Source organism: Artemia franciscana, chromosome 8 (assembly GCF_032884065.1).
Source record: "Artemia franciscana chromosome 8, ASM3288406v1, whole genome shotgun sequence".
NCBI lineage: Eukaryota > Metazoa > Arthropoda > Branchiopoda > Anostraca > Artemiidae > Artemia > Artemia franciscana.
Genome location: NC_088870.1, coordinates 54,058,381 through 54,080,618, shown reverse-complemented (window position 1 = coordinate 54,080,618; position 22,238 = coordinate 54,058,381). Strand labels below are relative to the sequence as shown.

Sequence of the window (22,238 nt, the reverse complement as noted above, 5' to 3'; positions counted from 1 at the left end):
GTAAAAGTCATAGAATCTTAACGAGTCCCACCATTAGATTCAGCGTATCAGAGAACCCTGTTGTAGAAGTTTCAAGCTCCTATCTACAAAAATGTGGAATTTCACGTTTTTTGCCAGAAGACAGATCATGGATGCGTGTTTATTTGTTGTTGTTGTTTTTTTCCCCAGGGGTGATCGTATCGACTGAGTGGTCCTAGAATGTCGCGAGAGGGCTATTTCTAACGGAAATTAAAAGTTCTAGTGTCCTTTTTAAGTGACCAAAAAATTGGAGGGCGCCTAGGCCCCCTCTCACGCTCATTTTTTCCCAAAAGTCACCGGATCAAAATTCTGAGACAACCATTTTATTCACCATAGTCGAAAAACCTAATAACTATGTCTTTAGGGACGACTTACTCCCCCGCAGTCCCCGTGGGAGGGGCTGCAAGTTACAAACTTTGACCTGTGTTTACATATAGTAATGGTTACTGGGAAGTGTACAGACGTTTTCAGGGTGATTTTTTGGTTTAGGGAGGGGGGATTGAGGAGGAGGGGGTGTTTACGTGGGAGGATATTTCCATGGAGAAACTTTTCATGGGGGAAAGGAGCAGCATTAAAAATGAACAAAAATTATTACGCATATGAGAGGTTTACCTCCTCGTTATACCTCACTCTTTACGCTAAAGTATTTTTAGTAATTTCAACTATTTATTCTAAGGCCATTGTGATTCAGAGGTCAATCATAAATCAAAGCTTTAGTGTAAAGAGCGAGGTATCAACAAGGGTTGAACCCCCTCATATGCGCAATAAAAACATATAAATATAAAAGTTCGTCACGTAAGTTAATTCGTAAGTTATGTATATTTTTTACCAATGAAAACGTTTGTAAAAAATTAAAAGTTCTAGTTGCTTTTTTAAGTGATCAAAAACTTGGAGGGCATCTAGGCCTCCTCCCTTGCTTCTTTTTTCTCAAAATCTTTCGATTAATTGCAATTAATTAACATGCAAATTTCGTTTTAATTATTTATGTGCGGAGAGCCAAGATCAAAACATGCATTAATTCAAATATTAAATAAAAAAAACAAGTTTTTTTTAAATGAAAGTAAGGAGCAACATTAAAACTTAAAACGAACAGAAATGACTCCGTATACGAAAGGGCTTTTCCTTCTCAAAGCCCCGCTCTTTACACTAAAGTTTTTTACTGTTTTAAAAATACAGTTAAGAGAAAGAGTCAAACTTTCGCGTAAACAGCGTGGCGTTGAGGAGGAAAAGCCCCTTTCATATACGGAGTAATTTCTGTTCGTTTTAAGTTTTAATGTTGCTCCTTACTTTCATTTAAAAAAACTTTTTTTTTTATTTAATTCTCTTACATAGCACTAATCACTTTAATATATTTGTCTGGTATACCATACAAGGATAAGACCTTCGCTAAAGATCTTATATCAACAAAATCGAACACTTGCTCAAAATCTGTAAAACTGAGGATCAAAGGCGTTTGATAACTCAGGCGCTTCTCAATTATTAGCCTTAGAAGGAAATTTTGGTCAACATATTCTCTATCTTTTCTAGAACCGCACTGATCTTCTCTTATAACTTTGTCTACAGCATCTTTCAGTCTAACAAGTATCATATTACTAAGTAATTTGCTACCTACTGAGACCAGACTAATCCCTTGATAATTACCATACTCACTCTGATCACCTTTCTTATACAGTGCTGACCTTAATTAACGTCTATATTCGTTTTTAGTTTTATATTAAGATGAATCACACATCTAGGTTGACCACATTAAAAATAAGGGTTTGTAGACAAGATGGATTTTCATGTTTTACTATGCATGTGCTGCTTTATAGTCGACGCACATGTGCCACATACACGAATACCTATAGTAGAAAGAATCATAGTGAAAACAAAAATCTAGAAAAACACACAAAAAAACACAAAACGCACGAAAAGATTTTTGTTTTTAATGGATCAATATTTAATGTGAATGATACTCAAAAAAGTATATGCTCAAAATCTTGTGCATCATCTTGAACAGAAGCAGAAACAGAAAATATAAAAAGCAAATTTTATGACCAATATCACTGACACCTCTAGATTGACGAAGATAGGAAAAAATGTGATATTTGGGCAAACTATGATATATTGTGATACAATAGAAAGAGTCTTCAACAGTGATTCACTGTTCTTTGTCAGTTCCAATGTTGCTCTTTACTTTCAGTTGAAAACACTAATTTTATTTCATAATTTTATGAAGTCTTAAATGAACCAACCCAGTTAAAGGAAGCTAAAAAGAAATAACTAGCCGTATAGACTACCTGCCTATTTTCTATGTATTACATGGATTTTTAGGAGCAAGTGTACCACCACGGGGTATTATAGCATCAAAAACTGGTAAGCCCAACGAGTAGCTTTCCTGGTAACTAAATTAAATGTGTAGCTCAAAGTTTTCAATTGATGGACATCGTCTGTCAAAATTGTTGTTTGTTTCACAAAGTGCAGAAACTGTCACTTAGTTGTGGCTCAAACTGCCACTTCGTTGTGGCTCAAACTCTTTTCCTACTTAAAAAAGAACCCTGCAGCAGAAGTTTGAAGCTCCTATCTACAAAAATATGGACTTTTGCATTTTTTGCCACAAGACTGATCACGGATGCTTGTTTATTTATTTTTATTTACTTTTTTTCCAGGGGTTGTCGTACCGACCCAGTGGTCCTAGATTATAACGAGAGGGCTCATTCTGACGAAAATTAGAAGTTTTTCCGACTTTCAATTTTCATTTCAATGAGCCCTTTTCCAATATTCTATGATGACTGATTCGACACAATCATCCCCCTGAGGCAACAAAAAACGGCAAAGAAGCATACACCTTTCTTTGAATGCGGGGCAAAACGAGGGCACGCATGATGCGAATGACTTTTGGGGATATGAGTAATCTTTCTTGGAATGTAGTGGGTCAAAAAATAGTAAAAAGCATTTATTGGAGCACAATTTTTTAACTGTCACGAGAGAGAGAGGGGTGATCCTTTGGTCCAATTTTTGTGAAAATAATTCAAGCCCTTTCTGTGTTCAGGCATGACATCAGAAATACACTTACACATGCAAACTTGGTGTTAACATTAACATTACATTATATTATATTACATTTTATTACATTATATACATTACATTACGTAAGAAGTCTAAAATAATAAATTTTTAAAACATGAGATAACGGAAAGAAGTGAATAGTGAAATTCAAGAATAGTGAAAGCCGTAGGGCATAGTGGCCCAATAGGTAAATCCTTGTCTGGATTCACTGCAATTTTCTTTTTATTTTCAATGATGTAATAAGTATAAAAGTCTCTGGGTCCACATGTAAAATGTCTCTGAGAAACATAAGGTTTCGCATTTTTGTACATAGGGGCTTGAGACCTTTCATTAATATTAATCCACTTGTTGAAGTGGGCTTTTCAAAATTGTGAAACTTTTCTCGGGCTGATAGCATTTAATGAGTAACTTTGAAAACTTGAAGAATTTTATTTATTTTGATTCATGTTAAACAGCCACATCTTTGTATGTTATTGTTACTGTAATTTCACTTTTTTTTATAGCTTTGGTTACTGTGCGCAAAACTTACTCCTTAGTTAGAGTTTCGTATGACGGGCTGTTTAATGTTTGTCCAAACCAAAATCCAGAATTATTTAACCATGTGTAGTGAAAACTCCGAAGTTATTTATTCCTTGGCTCATTATACACTCTAGCCTTGTTTTGATTTGTTGTCTCAGTAAGCTAAACCCCGGATGTTTGAATTTGACCCCTTAAAATGTGAAACCTAAGTCCAAATAACCTCACTATCATTAGCCTACCAAATTCTTGTCAAAGACATCTGGGTGGAATTCTTAGACAAGGGGATGCCAAGACTGAGGTTTGCAGTTAAAATGGACAATCAAGTCAAGTACCACAAGTACAACTTGTAAAAGCTAATAAATCTTAAAGTCTTGTTAAAATAACCACTGCTTCTAGAAAACCCACAATAATACAGACTTTATACTGCTCTTAGCCATCCCCACCTTGAATATAGAATTCTTGCTAAATCATCTTAATATAATAGTAAGTGTAATTTATATCAGAGTGAAAACTAGAACTGGGAGATACAGTACTTAAAAAGGGGGGAAATGTCAAGATTTGAGCACTAGAGAATATATTTAGGTTTGAAGAATTTTAGTGCTCTAACATTCAATTCATATTACTACTCTCTGATAATGTTACAACCACTCTTAGAACCTTCCCTGGTACAGCAGGTCCACTTCTTCCCTATCCTCCTTTTCTCTATCTATTTTTCTTCTTCTCTATCCTCATTCTTCTCTTCTCTAGCCTTAGTTGTAAGTCCTATCTAAAGGAAACTCATGGGCCAACACTTAAAAAGGTATTAATTCAGGGCAAAAAAATTATTGCTGAGCCAATTTAGCTTTTCTTTCTTCCCAAACATTAATTATACCTTATTTTTAACTTTAATATACTGAGTTTAGTCATTTTGAAGCTCCATAGAATTAGTTACGTGGTGTATAGCTGTGTATAGCTGATAGCTCTTCAAAGTCGTTTCCATTCTATTATTATTTTGACTTCATTGGCTTTTTTTGCAGTTGTTTGCGAATATTGCATTTTGGCTGGTTGAAGATTCCTATCAGCATGCCCAAAAAATTTCAACTTGATACAAAGAGCTGTATCAGAGCTGTAAGTATAAAGAGCTATAAGTCATTTATAAGATGTTATTGATGCCTCCTTGGATGGATAGATTTATTTGCACAGAAGGCCCTGTAGGGACACGGTGACACATGAAAAACAAGCAAAAATACACATCAAAACATAAACTGACAAAATGCTAGAACTGATTTTTCAAGAAAATCTTTACAATAGTTTATACCTTCCCGGTAAACCTTCAATTATTATTTATATCTGAACAACATCTACTTTTCAAATCTTCAAATATCTAATCTTTCCCCCCAGCCTCCCTACCAAAATTTCAACCCACAATTCTTTTAATTCCTTACATTCCTCTAAGAAATGATGCAAAGACACATCCATCTTTCCACACAAAGGTGAACTGTAAGGACCATCCCTCAATCCACCCCATCCTAAACATTTCTTTTGTTGTTAGTATACCAAAGAGCAAAAAATCATCTGACTTTATTGATGCTTTCTTACAATTACACAATAAGGTAAAAAAAAAGTGTGTGACATTATTGACACTGCTTCATCACAGAATATAGTATAGAAGCCATCTATATGACTTTATTGAACAAACTGCCATTATGATACCACACAATATAAAGAAACAATTTTCTATACTGTCAAATGTAGGTCAGTGTTTATCCTTTGGATATCCCATTTCTTCTTATTAGTGCTTTCCTTTTATAGCCCTTGTCTGTTCTTTTCAGTGAGATCATCAAGTTTGGCCAAATTCCACAAATATGGAAACTTGGTATTATAACCCCCTCAAAAAAGAATTATGGAAAACCTGGTTTGGAACGCATATGAATGATTCCTTGCACTTCCTTCATCTCCAATATTCTTGTCAATTTTTGTACCCTGACATCTATTACAAATCAGGAAAAATTGAATATATCCAAAAAAAGCCATGTGAAGAATTTTTGATGAAGATAGGGTTCCACACTCTCTACTACTACAAACATCTCACCACCTGATGGTAGTTGAAACCTATTTCAGAAATTCAATAAGCGGCCTAATGAGCATCCTCAATGACATTGTAGATGATACCCTGGACTTAGACATGAGAGGAAATCCCTCTAAATCTATGATAATGCCAACATGCTTCCAAAAATCCTTGCCCAATTTTCTTAACCCTATCCCTCTTGAAATTTCTGTGTCCTCCTTTAAATTGCCTTTTTTCATAATTTACATCAATTGGAACCAAAATATGTATGTTAAAGATAAATTCCATAGAACTAATACATCTATCTCACTGCTTGAGCTTTTAAATAAATTTAGCATCTCCCTTCCCATTCTTGAAAGATCTATACTTCCTTTATCTGCCTGCATCTTCAATATTTTTGTCATGTTTTGCACCCTGACATCTATTACAAATCAGGAAAAATTGAATATATCCAAAAAGAGCCATGTGAATAATTTTGATGAAGATATGGTTCTATACTCTCTACAACTACAAACATCTCACCACAGCACCAAGCCGCCTGAGGTCAACACAGCTACGCACGCTCCTCCTACATCCCAACCTATTTAAATCCTCTCTCTTTACACTCTCCCAGGAAGCTCCCATTTCCCTTAAATCTTTCCTTATGACATCCTCTCACCCCAGACGAGGACGAGCTGCTTTCCTTTTCGCCCCAGATGGTTGGCCGAAAAGGAAAATCTTTGGCAATCTGTCACCCTTCATCCACAGAATGTGCCCTAGCCATCTCAGCCTTTCTTTCCTTATAGTCCTAGAAAGCAGGATTGAACCACATTTTCTGTGCTTCCATACTCTACTTCTAAAAAAGCTAGGTTGGAAACACCTGAGTATATAAGAGTTATGTTGTGCTTCGTTTTGAAAAACAAACCCTTGCACAGAAAACATTTTCCCGAAACATCACTGCCCATCTGGATTCTGTGTCATCTCAAGCTGTTTCTCAACCTGCTCCTATCTTGTCCCCCATTTGCTGCTTTATCTCCAGACACAAGAAAAACCTTAGTGCCTTTCCTTACAGAAGAAATAAACAAAATATCCAACCAGTTTCTCTTTCTTTTATTTTTGGAAACTGGTGCTACCTTTTATTGAATATCCCTTTTAGCCAGTTTTCTAGTTTTTGTGTTTTATTTGAATATTTTCAATTGAAACTTTGAATTTGGCCCTTTGAGGCAGGTGATATTAATTTACGGAAATAAATATCTTATATGCACAGTTTAAAAGGTAAATTTTCAGTTTACAACACAATTTAGCTAGGGGTGAAGGTGAACATATAACTTGATGCTGCTTCCCAAACTGAGCACCTCATTCTGTGCACCTCAAGCTGTTCTTATCTTATTCCTTATTTTCTGCTTTATCTCCAGACACAAGAAACATCTTAGTTCCTTTCCTTACAGAATAAACAAACAAATATTCCACTAGTTTCTCTCTCTTTTAATTCTGGAAACTGGTGCTACCCTTTTTTCTAATATCCCTTAAAAAATATTATATTTACATACTTTTGGTTTCAGTTTTTAAGTTTTTAACTGACATTCTCAGTTCAATACTGGACTAAAAATGATCTTATTTGTTTTCAATTTGACAATTTTGCCAGTTTTCTGGTTTTTGTATTTTATTTTGAATGTTTTCACTTGAAACTTTGAATTTGGCCCTTTGAGGCTTGAGATAGTAATTTATTGAAATGAGTATCTTATCAACACAGTTTAAAGGGTAAATTTGCAGTTTACAACACAATTTAACTAGGATGAAAGTGAATATATAACTTAATGCCTTTTTTATGCTTTTTTGCAATTCAATAACTGCTTCAAGGGGAAATTGCATATGAGGGCCCTTAAACAGGCCCATGTATCTTCTGTTTTTTAATCACACAAAAAAGTTATTAACACTAGTAAATGTTTTGGAAAGTGGTTAAAAACATACCATTAGTTTGTAAATCAGTTGTTCAAAAGTAATATACCCCAAAAGTAACTACCTACATGTAACAATAAATTTTTACATTCAATAAGTAATTCTAATACAAGACATTTTCATGACATTTATATTTAGGCGTGCGTTTTCTCTGCAATAAACTTTGCAGTCAACTAACAATAACATGGAAGTTCTTGAGAAATTTCTGAATTTCAACTGTCATGATGTTAACTTTTTGATCCCTAGCAATGACAAAGATAAAGCAATAGACAAAGGCATGTTTTTCATTGTAGAAAATACCTTTCCCTCAAACCAAGCCCTAGATTACCTGGATATTTCTGATAATTTATCTAGTGAAGTACCTAAAAACCTACCGACCAGTATCCTACAGCTATACTTCACAAATAATAGTATTAGTAGAATTAATTATATAGGGTCATTTCCACAAATGATTTTTGTTTTACAATGTACAACCCATAGAAGTTCCATTAACATACCCCTCATAAAAAATAGTTTGCATAATCCTTGGAAGTATAAAATTCCCTATAAACATATTGAAAACACCAACCTTGGAAGCATTTCTGATTTGATCATCTCTTGTGGACATTGGATTTGTCCTATTTATAGCAAGTGTGATTTAAGATAACTGATGATTCAACGTTTTGGCTTAAATATATTTTTGTCATCAAACAATTATGTAGTTACTTAATTACTGTGTATTAGATTACTAAAATTAACACTGAGAGATTACAGCCGTTTGGGATCTAAGTGTACCTCATGAATTAGTATTTATCACTGATAGGAGTTTCAGTTTATCCAGGGACCATTGTACTAAAATTCCATGGAAAATTTGCCCTTAACTGGTTGGGTGGGGTAGAAAATTACCCCATGTACTTTTATTTTTGGTGTTTCTCAACAACCCTTGGGGCTACACCATTGTTGTTCTACATAATGATAAAAAAACCACACAAAGAATTTTCAGTGAGTCAGTCAAATTTCAGCATCTATCCAGAAAGGAGCTAAGGGAGGTTTTTACCCTACCTGACTGCTTAAATAATAAAAAAAAAAACTGTCAGGGTCAAATATTTTGAAAAATAGTTAGATGTACAAATAGCCAACAATCAATAGGAAAACTATAGTTACACTACTTTCATAGTTTATCTTTTCTTATATACAGATATTGATGGACTTCCAACCTTTTCATGAGGAAGTACAGCATACCCACAGGTCAAAAAGTTTTTGTTTCCAAGAAGGTGAATATTTTTACCCTTTGTTCCCTTTACATTTTACTCTACTTTTTCAGGAAGCCTCCATAAGTAGCCATAAAAAATCTAACTCATGGAGCTCCTTGAAACTGAAGAAGATTGATCAAATTAAACAAATGAAGGTTGCAATAGGGGTCCTAATTTCTAGATTGAAGAGGATGTCATAGAAGTTGAAACTTACAAAGAAGAGGTAGACGCCAGTATGATTTGTTCTTTAGATGTACACAGTAACCCTAGATCTTGAGTACATGTGACAGAGATAACATTCCTCAGACAAGGCAGTGGAAGAGGCCCATGATTATGCTTATCAATGAAGACAGCAGAATAAAACAAGTCAAACTGGCACTACTAACTTAACCTAGGCTACTCACTCTTCTAATGTGATATAACAATAACATGGTGTTCAAGGGCCATCCAGGGTAGTTGAAACTCTCAGCAAGAACATGTACAGGCTCCCAGCAGTGTTTCTTCCAATCAGGAATCATGCCCCTGGTTCCTTGGTCTTTGGTTTTGCTAAGAACGCCATTATGTTGTATCTGTCTAAGAACAAAACAGTACACTTTGGTTTCTTCAATGCAAAACATAAGCCCAAAAGATAAAACCCAAACAAGTTTGCAATAGTTCAAATGCAGGAACTAACTTATTGGCACTAATTTGGCCTAGAAATCTTCATATGAGAACTTAACACTCCTGGTTAAGGAAGTGCCTGAAGCTGGAACTGGGTTCTTCATTAATTGAATCACATACTTCACTGGATAACTCAACACATCATCTTCTTCAGGCCACTTCCAATGTCCAACCCCACACATTGCCATAAACTTTCTGTTGTATACACTCTTTTTTTCCAGCAAATGTTTTTTCTTTGTATAAGAACTGCACAAAAGTTCATTTGTGAAGTTTGAGATCATCAGCAACATTTGGCTTTTGCATCAACTGTGGGCTTCTTCTTTGTCACATTTCTTCTCTTGGATGACATGTGTGTGTCTTCAATTGAACTATGGTTGTCTTTGGATGACTCAATCTTTTTTTTTCAGTTCTTTTCTTGGCTTGCTTTTTCTTGAATGTAGAACATATGGGGGACCTTTTTTCATGACATTTAGGATAATATCTCTTTGTATTATTTAGTTACTATTGGGAACTCTTTGGAAAGTTAATCTTTTCAACATGTGTCTCTTCCTCTTCACTCAGCTGTGGTTCACCTACAGGCTTCACATCATCTACACAGTAGTTTTTTCCAGGTAGGATGTTGATTCTCTTCTGTCAATGGGGCCTTTCACTTTTTCTTAAAATTTACTAAAATCACATGTCCAGAAAGATAAGGTGATGATGAGCCTCCTTTGAAACATCCCACTGGTGGTGCGACATGACTATGGTTTGGCATCCCAGGTTAGTCTACACCCTGCATTGACCTAGTCCTGATCAACTCCTTTCTCAAAAGCATTTGTGGTTTTGGACTGGATGGTGGCATTGGAGAGGCTGTTCTAGTAAGGGACAGCATGTACAGAGAAAAATTGCTGGTGCTCACATTGATGGCAATGGGGGACTTGCTGCTTCTGTGTGTGACCTCTTGTTGCACTTGCAAGGGATGATAAGTATACCTGACTTGAGAGGTTGTTTTCTAGTAGTTTGCAAGTGTTGTTGCCCCTCTGAAGCTCTTTCAAATACTCAACTATTGTCTTGTTTAAAACAGCATGTGATGTTATAGTTGTACAACTTGGTAGCTGGTTTAGTACCTTCTTGGGTTAAACAGGATAATCCAGCTTTTCCTGATATCCTGATATCATATCTACTGATCCATTATCTTCATCAAGAGCATCCAAAAGTTCCTTCAATAACTTCAGAAAGTCACTTTTGGAAAGGTCTGTACTCCTGGAGCCTTTACAAGATTCAAATCTAAGCAAAATAAATACAATGATGTGTGATGAAAAGTTACTGAAAATAATGGCCTTCTTTCTGTCCATTTTCTTTTGTGGGAAGCAACAGATTTTCTAAAGTCTTCAAAGCCCATTGTATCAAACCATCACAGCTTTGAACTGAACTGTTGTATTGTGCACCTATGGAGCCTATATTTATTGAATAATTATTTGGCCTGAAGCCTGAACGAGTAAGCATGAAGCAGGTCATAAACATCAACTAACAAGTCAACCAATCAGAATACAGACCTTGCCCACTGCCCAAAGGGCTCATGGACTAATTTGCTTTGCCCTATAGGTACTGTAACATAAAAGCAAAATTGGATGTTTGTTTTCTTTAGACAGCTGGCTAGTTTAAACTTGAAAGTGAAAGTGGATATTAGCATTAATGGATGTGTAAGTTTTTAATTATCTTTCAATTTACAACTAAAAGAAATTACCAGTGATGATTAGAATTAGCATTTAAAAAATAACATCATTCATATTGTACAACCCTAGCTTTTCCCTCAACTTCAAAACCCTGCCCACTTACACATATTTAGTTGGCCCCATGGAGGAGGAGGGTCAACCAGAAATGGATACACTTCAAGAATTATCATTTCTAAGTGCTCTAAACTGGAAACTATGTTGCTTTGCAGCTTAGTTTCCAACTTATACAGCTTGTGATGAAACTAAACAATTACAAACATTCATTCTAAATCAGCCAATATGATCACATCACTGCAAATAATTTAGATCAGTTGGACAAATACGCAGGGTAAAAGTTAACCTATGATATGGATAAAAATTAAAGCAAACATAAAAATTCTTTTTAATAGCCAAAAAACTATTTGGGCATTAAAAAAATTCTAATATTTTCTTAAATTTGTTTATACAACCTAGGACAATATCAGGGATCATTAAAGTGGAAGGTGGGTATTCCCCTAGAGTCTCTTTTAGCCATCTTAAGACTTTCAAACACAGAAAAGGTATCCTAACTTTTTCAATACTTTGCTCCACCCTCAAGCTAATTTCTTGCCAGCATCTTTACCTTATCACTGGCCAATTAAAAAGAATCATGATCTTAATAAGCATGCAAAAGAAGTGTATGCCATAGACATGCTTTACCATTCATAGTCGAAGGGATTGACTAGGTAAACATGTTTAATTTGTTTCTTTTTATTCATTTTGAAATATAGATCACATGAAAGATACTTTGAATTTTCCGTTTACTGCAGCTTATGGTTTCAGGACGAAAAAATCAACTCAGAAAAGCCGAAGCTCAAAAGAGCCGAAATCGTTTTTCAAAATTAAAACACTCATAAAATGAAATAGACTATTTTCATAAAATGAAAATAGACTTATAGATGAAATAGTTTTCGTAAATGATGTAAATAAGCCATGGGAAAAAGGTAGATACTTGGCGAAAAACAACAAGAAAATGTTTCCTTTGTGAAAGTTAAGTGCTGATTTTCTTAGGAAAATCGAGTCACAACGCATTTTCCTGTGGACAAGCGTAAGCGTTTTATTCTGAGCTTTCTATAAAATCAGAGTTATGTGACTGTACTATCTCTAAAGAATATCCACAGGGTTTCCATAAAACACAAGGTTGAAACTAGAAGGATAAAATTTAGTCGATTCCAAAGCAATACAGTTTAAGAATTAGAAGAGAAATACAAAATTTATTGAAGAGCTTAAACTCGGAAATACCAGCATTAGCTGTCCAAATGATGTTTTTAACATTAACAAAGTAACTCCAAGGAGGTCACAATAATTTCAAGAGGGATAAAATAAAGTAAAAGAGGGCTAGGATCTAAAGAAATTTATTAGTAATATGGTGGATTCGAAAGTGTTGGCTTTCATGTTTGTGTTTGTTGAGTGCATTTGACAATGCTAATAGGGTTTGTCATTCTTCGTTCATAGCAGGTTTCAACCTGTTTAGTTGTCGAAAAACTTTAATCTGGCAAAAAATTCCGAGGCTTTTAATCAAAATTGAAAAAAAAATCTACAAGACTATTTTATTTTCTCCATTGTGCACTGGGTGGAGATCAGAATAATGATCCAAACATATGCCCACTTTTCATTTATTTGATGAAAAGAGGCAGTTAATTTTTTTCGGGAAAAGGTAAACATTGGATAGAGTGACATGATTCTCAAAAAAGGGTTGTTATTAATGAGTAAAAACGATAGTTGTACGTAACCAAAACATTGGTCATTGAAAAAATGGTAAAAATCTTAATTCGGTCAAAGTTTCACCTGAGTTTCAAATATATTTCTGACTTGTATAATTTACATAAATGTAAGAAAAAATACAAAGACTTGATTCATGATGACCAGTTGAAAATTGTTTACACTCGTGTGAAGGTTTTCATCTTTAGTACTGGTCTGTTGTATTAACCTGACAATATTAGAAGCCATTGTATTTTTTGAAAAGCCTTTATGTTCATAAGTCTTGAATATTTCTACAGATTTTTACTTTGACAGGCATGGTCAGTAGCTTTTTCATCGTTGTGTCAACTGCAGCATTATGGACTAACCCGCTTGTTTATGCTTATGTTGTGCTTAACATTGCTTGCTTGTGCTTATATTTTGTATTGCTTGCTTGTGCTTATATTTTGTATTTGTTCTAGGTGCTTGGGTTTATAAATAAACTATAAATAGTCAAATACTACATGGTGTCAGACGTCATGGAGATCACCCACCCGTCAATAAACTGGAATGCAGACAACCTCAACTCATAATGGACCGCATTCGAAAACCACGCAAAGCTCATGCGCCAAGGCCCCCTTGCTGACAAGTCTGAGAAAGTAGCATGTGCCTACCTCTTAATCTGGGTTGGTGCACAAGGCAGAGAAATCTTCAGCACTTTTGAGCTTGCGGATGAAGAGAAGGACAAAATCGAGATCTACTTCAAGAAGTTTAGAGACTATGCTGCCCCCAAAAATAATCAAGTGTTCTCCCGCTATGTTTTTCAGAAAAGAGACCAGAACAACACAGAAAGTACTGACAAATACATAACAGAGCTCAAGATTCTAGTTAAACCATGCGGATACTTAAGTGAAAGTGAGATGGTAAGAGACAAAATAGTTAGTGGAGTCAGAAATCCTAAACTACGTGAAAAACTATTAGCCGTCGGTGACAGCCTTACTCTGGCCCAAGCTGTTACAATATGTCGAGCTCACGAGTCAACCCAGGCACAACTAAAGACATTCGAACAAAAGGAAATAAAACAAGAAGTGGATGCTGTTGCAAAGAGTCGCTCCAGCTTCTCACTTAAAAAGACAGAGTGTTACTTTTGTGGCGGAAATTACTCACCCCAGCATGTGTGTCCTGCAAAAGGGAAAACATGTGCCAAGTGTAAAAAACAGAACCATTTTGCAAAAGTCTGCAAAAGTAAGGCGGTGAATATCGTTGGAAATGAGGCCACAAACACTCCAGCATTCACCAGTGACCTGTACAACCAGGAAGAAACAGAGGTGTTCCTGTATGCCATCAACAAGGACTCCAGCAAGGATGAAATCTTTGCTGAGATTTCTGTTTGTGGGCAGATCCACATTGATTTCAAGATCGATACGGGTGCTCAGGTCAACATCCTACCTTCACAGTACCTGGACAAGCTTTCGCCAAAGCCAAAGCTGCTGAAAGCCACGCAACGCCTCACCAGCTACTGTGGATCGACAATACCCTATGTAGGAGTCTGCAACATTCCTTGTTACTACAAAAATGGGCCTACACAGCAACTCACCTTTTTTGTGGTCGAGTCAAACACCACACGTATAATTGGGTTTAAAGCAAGCAAAGACATGAACCTGATCAAGCTTGTTCTGAACATTGAAGAATCACCAGTCAGCGAATATAGTGATGTTTTCAAGGGTATAGGCAAACTCGAAACAGAGTGTGAAATATACTTAAAAGACAATGCAACACCCACAGTACATCCAGCTAGGAAAATACCGCTAGCCTTAAAGCAGAAGCTCAAGACCGAGTTGAAACGCCTAGAAAGTCTCGATATTATCAAAAAGGTCAGTGAGCCAACAGACTGGGTTAATGCCATGGTCATGGTGGAGAAAAAAGATGGTGGTGTGAGACTATGCATCGATCCTGTTGACCTGAACAAGGCGATAAAACGCCCCTACTATCTGGTCCCATCTTTCGACGATGCTGTTGCTGAACCGGATGGAACGGCAGTATTCAGCAGGCTTGATGCCCGCTCAGGCTACTGGATACTCCCACTTTCCACGCGATCCTCCTACTATACAACCTTCAGCACTATCTACGGCCGATACAGATGGAAGAGATACCCCTTTGGCCTAGTGTCTGCGCAAGACGAGTTCCAGAGAAAAATGGAAGAGGCGTTTGAAGGATTGGAAGGTATCAGAATACTTGTAGATGATATTCTGGTATATGGAAAGAACCGCAAGGAGCACATCCAGAGACTATCCGCCGTTCTTAGAAGAGCCAGAGAAAAAGGAATCCGCTTCAACAGTGAAAAATGCGAATTTTCCAAAGACAAAGTCAAGTACTTTGGACATATCATTAGCAGAGACGGGATAAAACCAGACCCAGAAAAGATTAGGGCTATACAAGACATGCCAAGCCCACAGTCTAAAGAAGAGCTACAGACACTATTAGGAATGCTCAACTTCCTATCGAAATACATACCCGACCTATCCTCGAAAAATAAGCCACTGACAGATCTTACTAAAGCCACCGATTTCAGATGGGAAACCGATCACGAAGCAAGTATGAAAGAGATCAAGAGCTGCATTTCAGAAAATCTAGCTTTCTTCGACCATAAATGCAAAGTAGTCGAACTCAAGGTTGACGCCTCAAAGCATGGACTTGGAGCTGAGCTCTCCTCAAATGGGAAGATCGTAGGATTTGCATCTAGGGCCCTTAGCACGACTGAACAGAACTATTCTCAACTAGAGAAGGAACTGTATGCGATCGTGTTTGGGTGCAAACACTTCCATCACTACATCTATGGAAGAAAAACCATCGTGACAACAGATCATCGCCCATTAGAGACCATCTTATCAAGACCACTCCATACGGCACCAGTACGACTACAGTGAATGATGATTCAGATCCAGCCATACGATATAGAAGTACACTATAGCCCGGGGTCAGATATCCCAGTCCCAGATGCACTCTCTCGACTACACCTGCCAGACGTTGATACCAAAATGCAGAATGACATCGAAGTTTTTGTGCATACAGTGATGAAATCCTTGCCAGTGAGTGACTCCAAACTAGACGAAATACGCCGCGAGACAGAAAAAGACACTCAACTCAAGGCAGTCAAAGAACTCATACTCAAAGGATGGACCGGTACACGTCAGTCGTGCCCAACAGATGCCGTTCGATTCTGGAATATCAAAGACGAACTAGCAACCCACGATGGGTTAGTTTTGAAAGGTCAACGAATCATCGTACCCCATCCTCTCAGAACCAACATAATTCATCAGCTACACTCACCACACCTTGGGATCGACAAAACCAAACAGCGCGCCCGGATGATTGTGTATTGGCCAGGGATGAACGCTGACATCCAAAAATGTGAAACATGTGCTAAATTTGCAGCAAATAATCAAAAGGAACCGTTGATTAGCAACCAGCCGCCCTCACTCCCATGGCAACACATTGGCATTGACCTTTTCGACTGGAACAAGACCTGCTATCTCATCACTGCCGACTATTATAGCAGATACTTTGAAATAGACAAATTGTCAAGTCAGACATCAACCGCAATCATCGACAAACTGAAAGCCAACTTCGCACGTTTCGGAATCCCTCAGCTGATAACTTCAGACAACGGCTCACAACTTTTCTCACAAGAGTTCCGAGATTTTGCGCAAGAGTGGGGAATTAGTCTGAAAACCTCCAGCCTTATGTATCCGAGATCAAACGATCTGGTGGAGAAATCAGTAAAAACCTGCAAACGGATACTAACCAAAGCGAAAGAAAGTGGAAACGACCCACATATTGCACTTCTAGAATATAGAAATAGCCCAGTTGACGGCCATGCCTCACCTGCTCAACTCCTCATGAGCCGCCAGCTACGGTCAGTCCTACCATCAACATACAACCAGCTAAAACCAAGAGTCACCCCCATTCAGACCTTCCTACAACACAGATCGAAGGAACAGGAAAGCCAGAAACGCTATCACGATAAGACTGCGAAACCGCTACGTGAACCTCAACTGGAAGACCAAGTTTTTATCCAGAAGAAAACAAACGGCCCCTGGACCAAAGCGAAAATCATATCATGCCATGAGAACCCCAGATCATACGTAGTGGAGACAGAAGACGGTTCCAGGCTGCGACGAAATAGAGTCCATATCTCCCGCCATTCCTTTCCCGTAGCCAAGGAAGAGGTCAGAATCCAGCCCACCACACAGGACGAAAGCAATGATATATCCCAGCCCATCCTAAACGAATCACCCCAGCCAATCGGCACAGACATCGAAACCTCGCCAAGAAATGTTCCGTTACCAAGAGAAGAAGGTGAACCTTCTGACCCACCCCTTGTCCCACCAACCATCGTTCCTACGCCAGAAAATGCTGCTCCCGACTGCCCAGCCACAGGGACTAAATCCCCTACCACTACATCAAAGGTGATGCCGCACACCCGCAGCGGAAGAGTGGTTAGGCCACCTAAAAGGCCGGATTTGTAGGCAGACCGCCTTTCATGAAAAGAAGGGAGATGCAGCATTATGGACTAACCCGCTTGTTTATGCTTATGTTGTGCTTAACATTGCTTGCTTGTGCTTATATTTTGTATTGCTTGCTTGTGCTTATATTTTGTATTTGTTCTAGGTGCTTGGGTTTATAAATAAACTATAAATAGTCAAATACTACATCAACTATTGAATTTAGCCAATAATGTTAGATAAACAAGGATTAGTTATTCATAATACCAGATTAGCTGCTTCTGAATTAATTTCTTTATAATGGTGACATTCAGAGTTATTTTGGATCCTTGTTCTTACTTTGAAAGGAACAAAGGATGTCATTAGGGACAATCTTGTTCATTGATAGTGTTCAACTAATTGGGAATTTCAAAACTTGTTACGTAAACTATGGACTGAAAATAGTTTTAGAAATATAGCTAAATAATTTCAATTCAAGTTACAAAAGTAAATTCAAAGTCACAAATGGTTTCATATTTTGAAATTTTTGGATGGAATCTCAGTTGGTTAGCAAACATAGGTTTTTGTACGGTACAAGTTTTCACGAGTATTGCTTAGAATAAAAAGGGGGCTTACCAAAATAAAGGCCTTACCTTCAGCCTGACCCACACATTCATGAAAGAGGAACATCTATTCATGCCAGATAAGATGATACGCGTTTATAACCAATAACAATCCAATAAATGCATGGTACAAACCCACAAAAGTCCCTAGATCTTTTAGAGTAGGGTACGTAAAATTCATGCTCAGTAAAATGAGGGTAAAAGAAGGTTCGATTTTGTTTTCACAAAAGATACAAAGTATCTCAAACCTAGCATCTGAACAACGGGGATGGATAAAGAAGATCAAACAAGGGATTTTCCAAAGTTTTCCCTCATGGTTGATGTATCCTTAGAGGATCAGTCGGGGCACAAACAACTTTTAACCTAATTGATTGTCTTAGTTCGAGCATACTCTTCAGGTCATGTATGGATAACATAATTCCAACTTTCACTTTTGAAGGAACTGGAAAAAACTCTTAATCTACAGTCAGGGGAGACTAGTCTTTGTCTCTCCATTTTTTAAACAAACCAATTTTACACTGTCAAATCACAAAGTGTTAAAAGGTTGACTGATTCATAACAAACGTGTTTTTTTATTATCCAAAGGACGATAGTAGTCACGCTCAATTAAGAAGGCCAACTTTACTTGAAAAGGATAGTAATCTCAACAAGTATGCTTTAATTTGTTGTTTTCATGTTACAATACACCGTAGGGAATTACTTGCCAAGAAACCGCCTTCACAAGGAGTTTCCTTTTTTTTCTGAAAATTTTAAATTGGCATTTAGTTCAGTTGGTTAAGTATGCATTGCTCGGGTGACCTCTATGCGACAAGATAGAAAAGTTATTGCTAGAAAAAAGCTACCTGCATTAACAGTTGAAGGCGCGTTCTCCCAAACGTGAAGCATAAGTAGGCCAGAGCTTGATGGCTAGATATTTTGAATTTTCAGCGTGTAGAATTAGGATATTAGACATAATTTTCCTAATTGTTTTAGATACAGCGTCTTTTGATGCTTCCTACTAGGGAATAGAGGATTTATATTGATGGGGTGGAGAGGGTACCAAGAAGTTTCGTCAGAAGTTGTTTTCTTATATAAATGCTTGGTCAAGCTCTATCCATATCATGGGACCCCCACCCCCTTGATCAATCACTGGCACTACCGTATCGTGTAGAGTAGTTGAAAAAACCTGATATCAGGCATAGATATTGAATAATATGTTGTAACTCAAAAAACTCAGTAGTGAATAATGAGAAAGGAAAAATACCAAGGTAAAAAGAAACAGAAAGGGCACTCCTAAGGTTTTTGTGAAAGGTAAGGGGTAAGAGAAGAAATTTTAGGCTAAAAAGAAGAAAAAAACATATCAATGAAAAAACACTTGATTTTTTCATACAAAATAAAAGAAACTTAAAGTAAGGGGTAAGAGAAGACATTTTAGTCTAAAAAAGAATGAAATTACTTAGTATTACTATACATTTTAGACTTTGAGATGCAGTTTACAAAGCTTAGAGCGAAGAACAGTTCGCTTCATAACTGACGGCGTAGAGGCGGTGCTGCGTAGAAGTAAGATTGATCAAATCGACAACTTCACTTACCTAGATGGAATTATTAGAAAATATTTCATAGATAAAATGAAAATGTCAAAAACAGAATAGCAAAGGCCTAAATTTCTTCTTCTCAATTCGAAAGAGTTTGGTAGATCATGAACGTAAAATCCCAGGGAGATCCCATATTGCAATTCAGTGAAGTTACTTGGTTTATTAATGGATTCTAAAATGCAGTGGCATGAACATATTAATTCTTTGAAACCTCTGATTATTCCGAGACTTTGTATTCTAAAAAGACTTGCTGGAAATAAGTGGGGATGTCACCCAAAAATTATTTTGAATTTTTACAAATTATATATTCGTTCAAATATAGAATATGGGATTCAAATTTTTTCAGCTCGTCCTTCATCCTCATTCAAAATCCTTGAATCTTTACAAAATTCTACTATTCGAATAGCTTTGGGTGTTCATAAGCATACTCCTCTGTCAAAGTTAAGAATACTGTCGGGATTGGTGTCCCTAAGTGAAAGAGCATCTAGTCTAAGGATAAAATATTTCTCGCAAATCCAGGCTTATGGAGCCAAGCATGCTGTATATGCACATACCTTTGCTGAGAAGTCAGCCTGTCCCAATACCCATTCATCATGGAATCAATTTCAACTGGAGGTCCCAGATTGGAATCAACATTCGCTTTATGCATATCCCTATACTGAATACCCCCCATGGGAAATGAGTCCTCCAAGCTGTCAAGTAGAACTTATCTCTATTAGTAAAGATTTGATTCCTAATTACGAGATCCAGACTATTTTGGCTGAACACATCTCAAAGGCTTACCCCAACTATAGAAAAATATATACAGATAGATCTGTCCAGAGGGAAAGAGCTGGAGCAGGAGCATGTATCCCATCCCTGAATTTGAACATTTATTCTCCTCTCCCATTGGGATCTTCTATCTTGTCAGCTGAATTATGTGCCATCTGCCTGGCCTTGGATGCACGTATAAATTATAACATGGAATCTGAAAATATACTCTGTCTCTCCGACTCTAAATCAGCATTACTACTGATCCAAAATATTAATAGAATTGCTAATGACAAAGATTTATATAATATTAGAAGACAGCTTCTTAATCTTAAGATCAAAGAAAATGAAGTTTATTTTCAACATGTTCCTAGTCATAAAAGTATAAAATATAATGATATGGCTGATTCTCTAGCAGCAAAGGCTTCCATGTTATCTCCTAGACCTTCCTCTGACCTCAATTCCCGAGATATTATCAGGCAAAGATCCAGAGTTAATCACAGTAAATTAATGTTATCTCCATTTCATACAAGATTAAATACAGTGCTATATTACCGGCTGAAATCAGGTGCCCTACTTGTAAATAGCTTGTTATTTAATTGGAAGCTACATCATTCCCCTTTATGCCGAATCTACTTTACAGTGGAGAAAACAATCCAGCATATTTTATTTGATTGTCAGGCTCAGAGTGAGGAGACTATTGCTCTTAAGCGTTTCTTCTCCTTGGCTAAGATTCCAAATACTTATACAGCTATCCTGGATTCTAACCTGCCATGGGAAATTGATCGTAAGATATTTAAGGCAGCAATTGATACCTTAAAGAAGAGAAATATTGTTTAATAAAGATTAAAGTTTGAAGAAGTCTATTTTTAAGGGGACACGATTTATCCATAGTTTTTGATTGTGCAGAAGAGAGCGGGAATGAGTAGGAAGAGCCGTATTGGTACCGGCCGGCCTAGTGCCTTAAACTGCTGGGGACAGGTAGCTCAGGTACTCGCACTTCCCACAATCAATAGCAGTGTATTATTGTTCATAATCGTATATATCTATTGTTTGCTGACTGGAGGAAAATAGCGCTTCCAGTAGCTAGTTTTTCTGGGGAAGAAGTCAAAGAGGTGAAAGGACTTGTTGTTAATCCATATACCTCCCTACAATTTTTGGAACTGGAACGTAAGTCGGTGAACTTATATTATAATATTGGAAGCTACAGCGATAAAAGTGGTCAGTATGGCTCTGAAAAGTAGCACTCCGAATCACAAAAGAGGATTTGTTAAATACTTTCCAAAGGAATTGCCTAAAGATCATTTTGTGCACCCGTCTAACTGACCATATTTCAAACAATAGACCGTGATAAAAAAAAGTGGATGCATTCTAATTTCTAGAAAGGTTGATGAAATTTCAATTTCTAGAAATGATGAAAGAAAGGTTGAAATTGTTGGACAATACTCTGGGGATGACAAATAACAGATTACCAAAGATCGTACCTTTACGCCAATAATCTAGGCAAAAAAGCAGATAATCCCTGGATAAGTTAGTTAGGAGGGATTCAGCGAAAATATAAATTTCTTAGGAGGGTGTAAAGAGGGATGATTTGAAAAGATTACGATGGAGGAGTGTTTGCGTAGCTGTGCTAACATCAGGTGGATTGGTGTTGCACATAGTTATTAGTAGCAATAGTAGTATTAATGGATTTTAACATGGTTCAATCTTCACTTACCACTCACTATTATGAACAACTTAATTTTTTTTCTTTTCTTCCAAATTCATCGTATAGAAAACAATGGCTGTGGTTTTCTAAAGAGTACTTTGTATACCAATTTTCAAGGGACACGGTCCCTTGCTCTTTTGTGGCCGCCCGAATTTCTTATTTGTTTCTCTTCTCACCAAAGTTTGACATTTTCATACTACTGCTTTCTGAATAAAAAAAAAAAC

General features: G+C 36.9%; 1 protein-coding gene across 6 annotated transcripts in view; it reads right to left on the bottom strand.

Moving 5' to 3' along the window:
• LOC136030568 (uncharacterized) overlaps positions 1-11,967 on the bottom strand; it is a 58,752-nt gene extending 46,785 nt beyond the window's left edge. For 2 of the 6 annotated variants that reach the window (XM_065709641.1, XM_065709636.1), the window contains exon 1: positions 11,856-11,958. Coding sequence is in view for 1 of the 6 variants with exons in the window: in XM_065709642.1 (XP_065565714.1) it covers positions 11,856-11,914 (59 nt within the window). In the remaining 5 variants the exon portion in view is untranslated. Of the gene's footprint in view, positions 1-11,726; positions 11,752-11,778 lie in introns of those variants that run through there. The other 4 variants (XM_065709640.1, XM_065709642.1, XM_065709637.1 and 1 more) reach the window with 4 other exon arrangements.
• Positions 11,968-22,238: the final 10,271 nt, after the last annotated feature.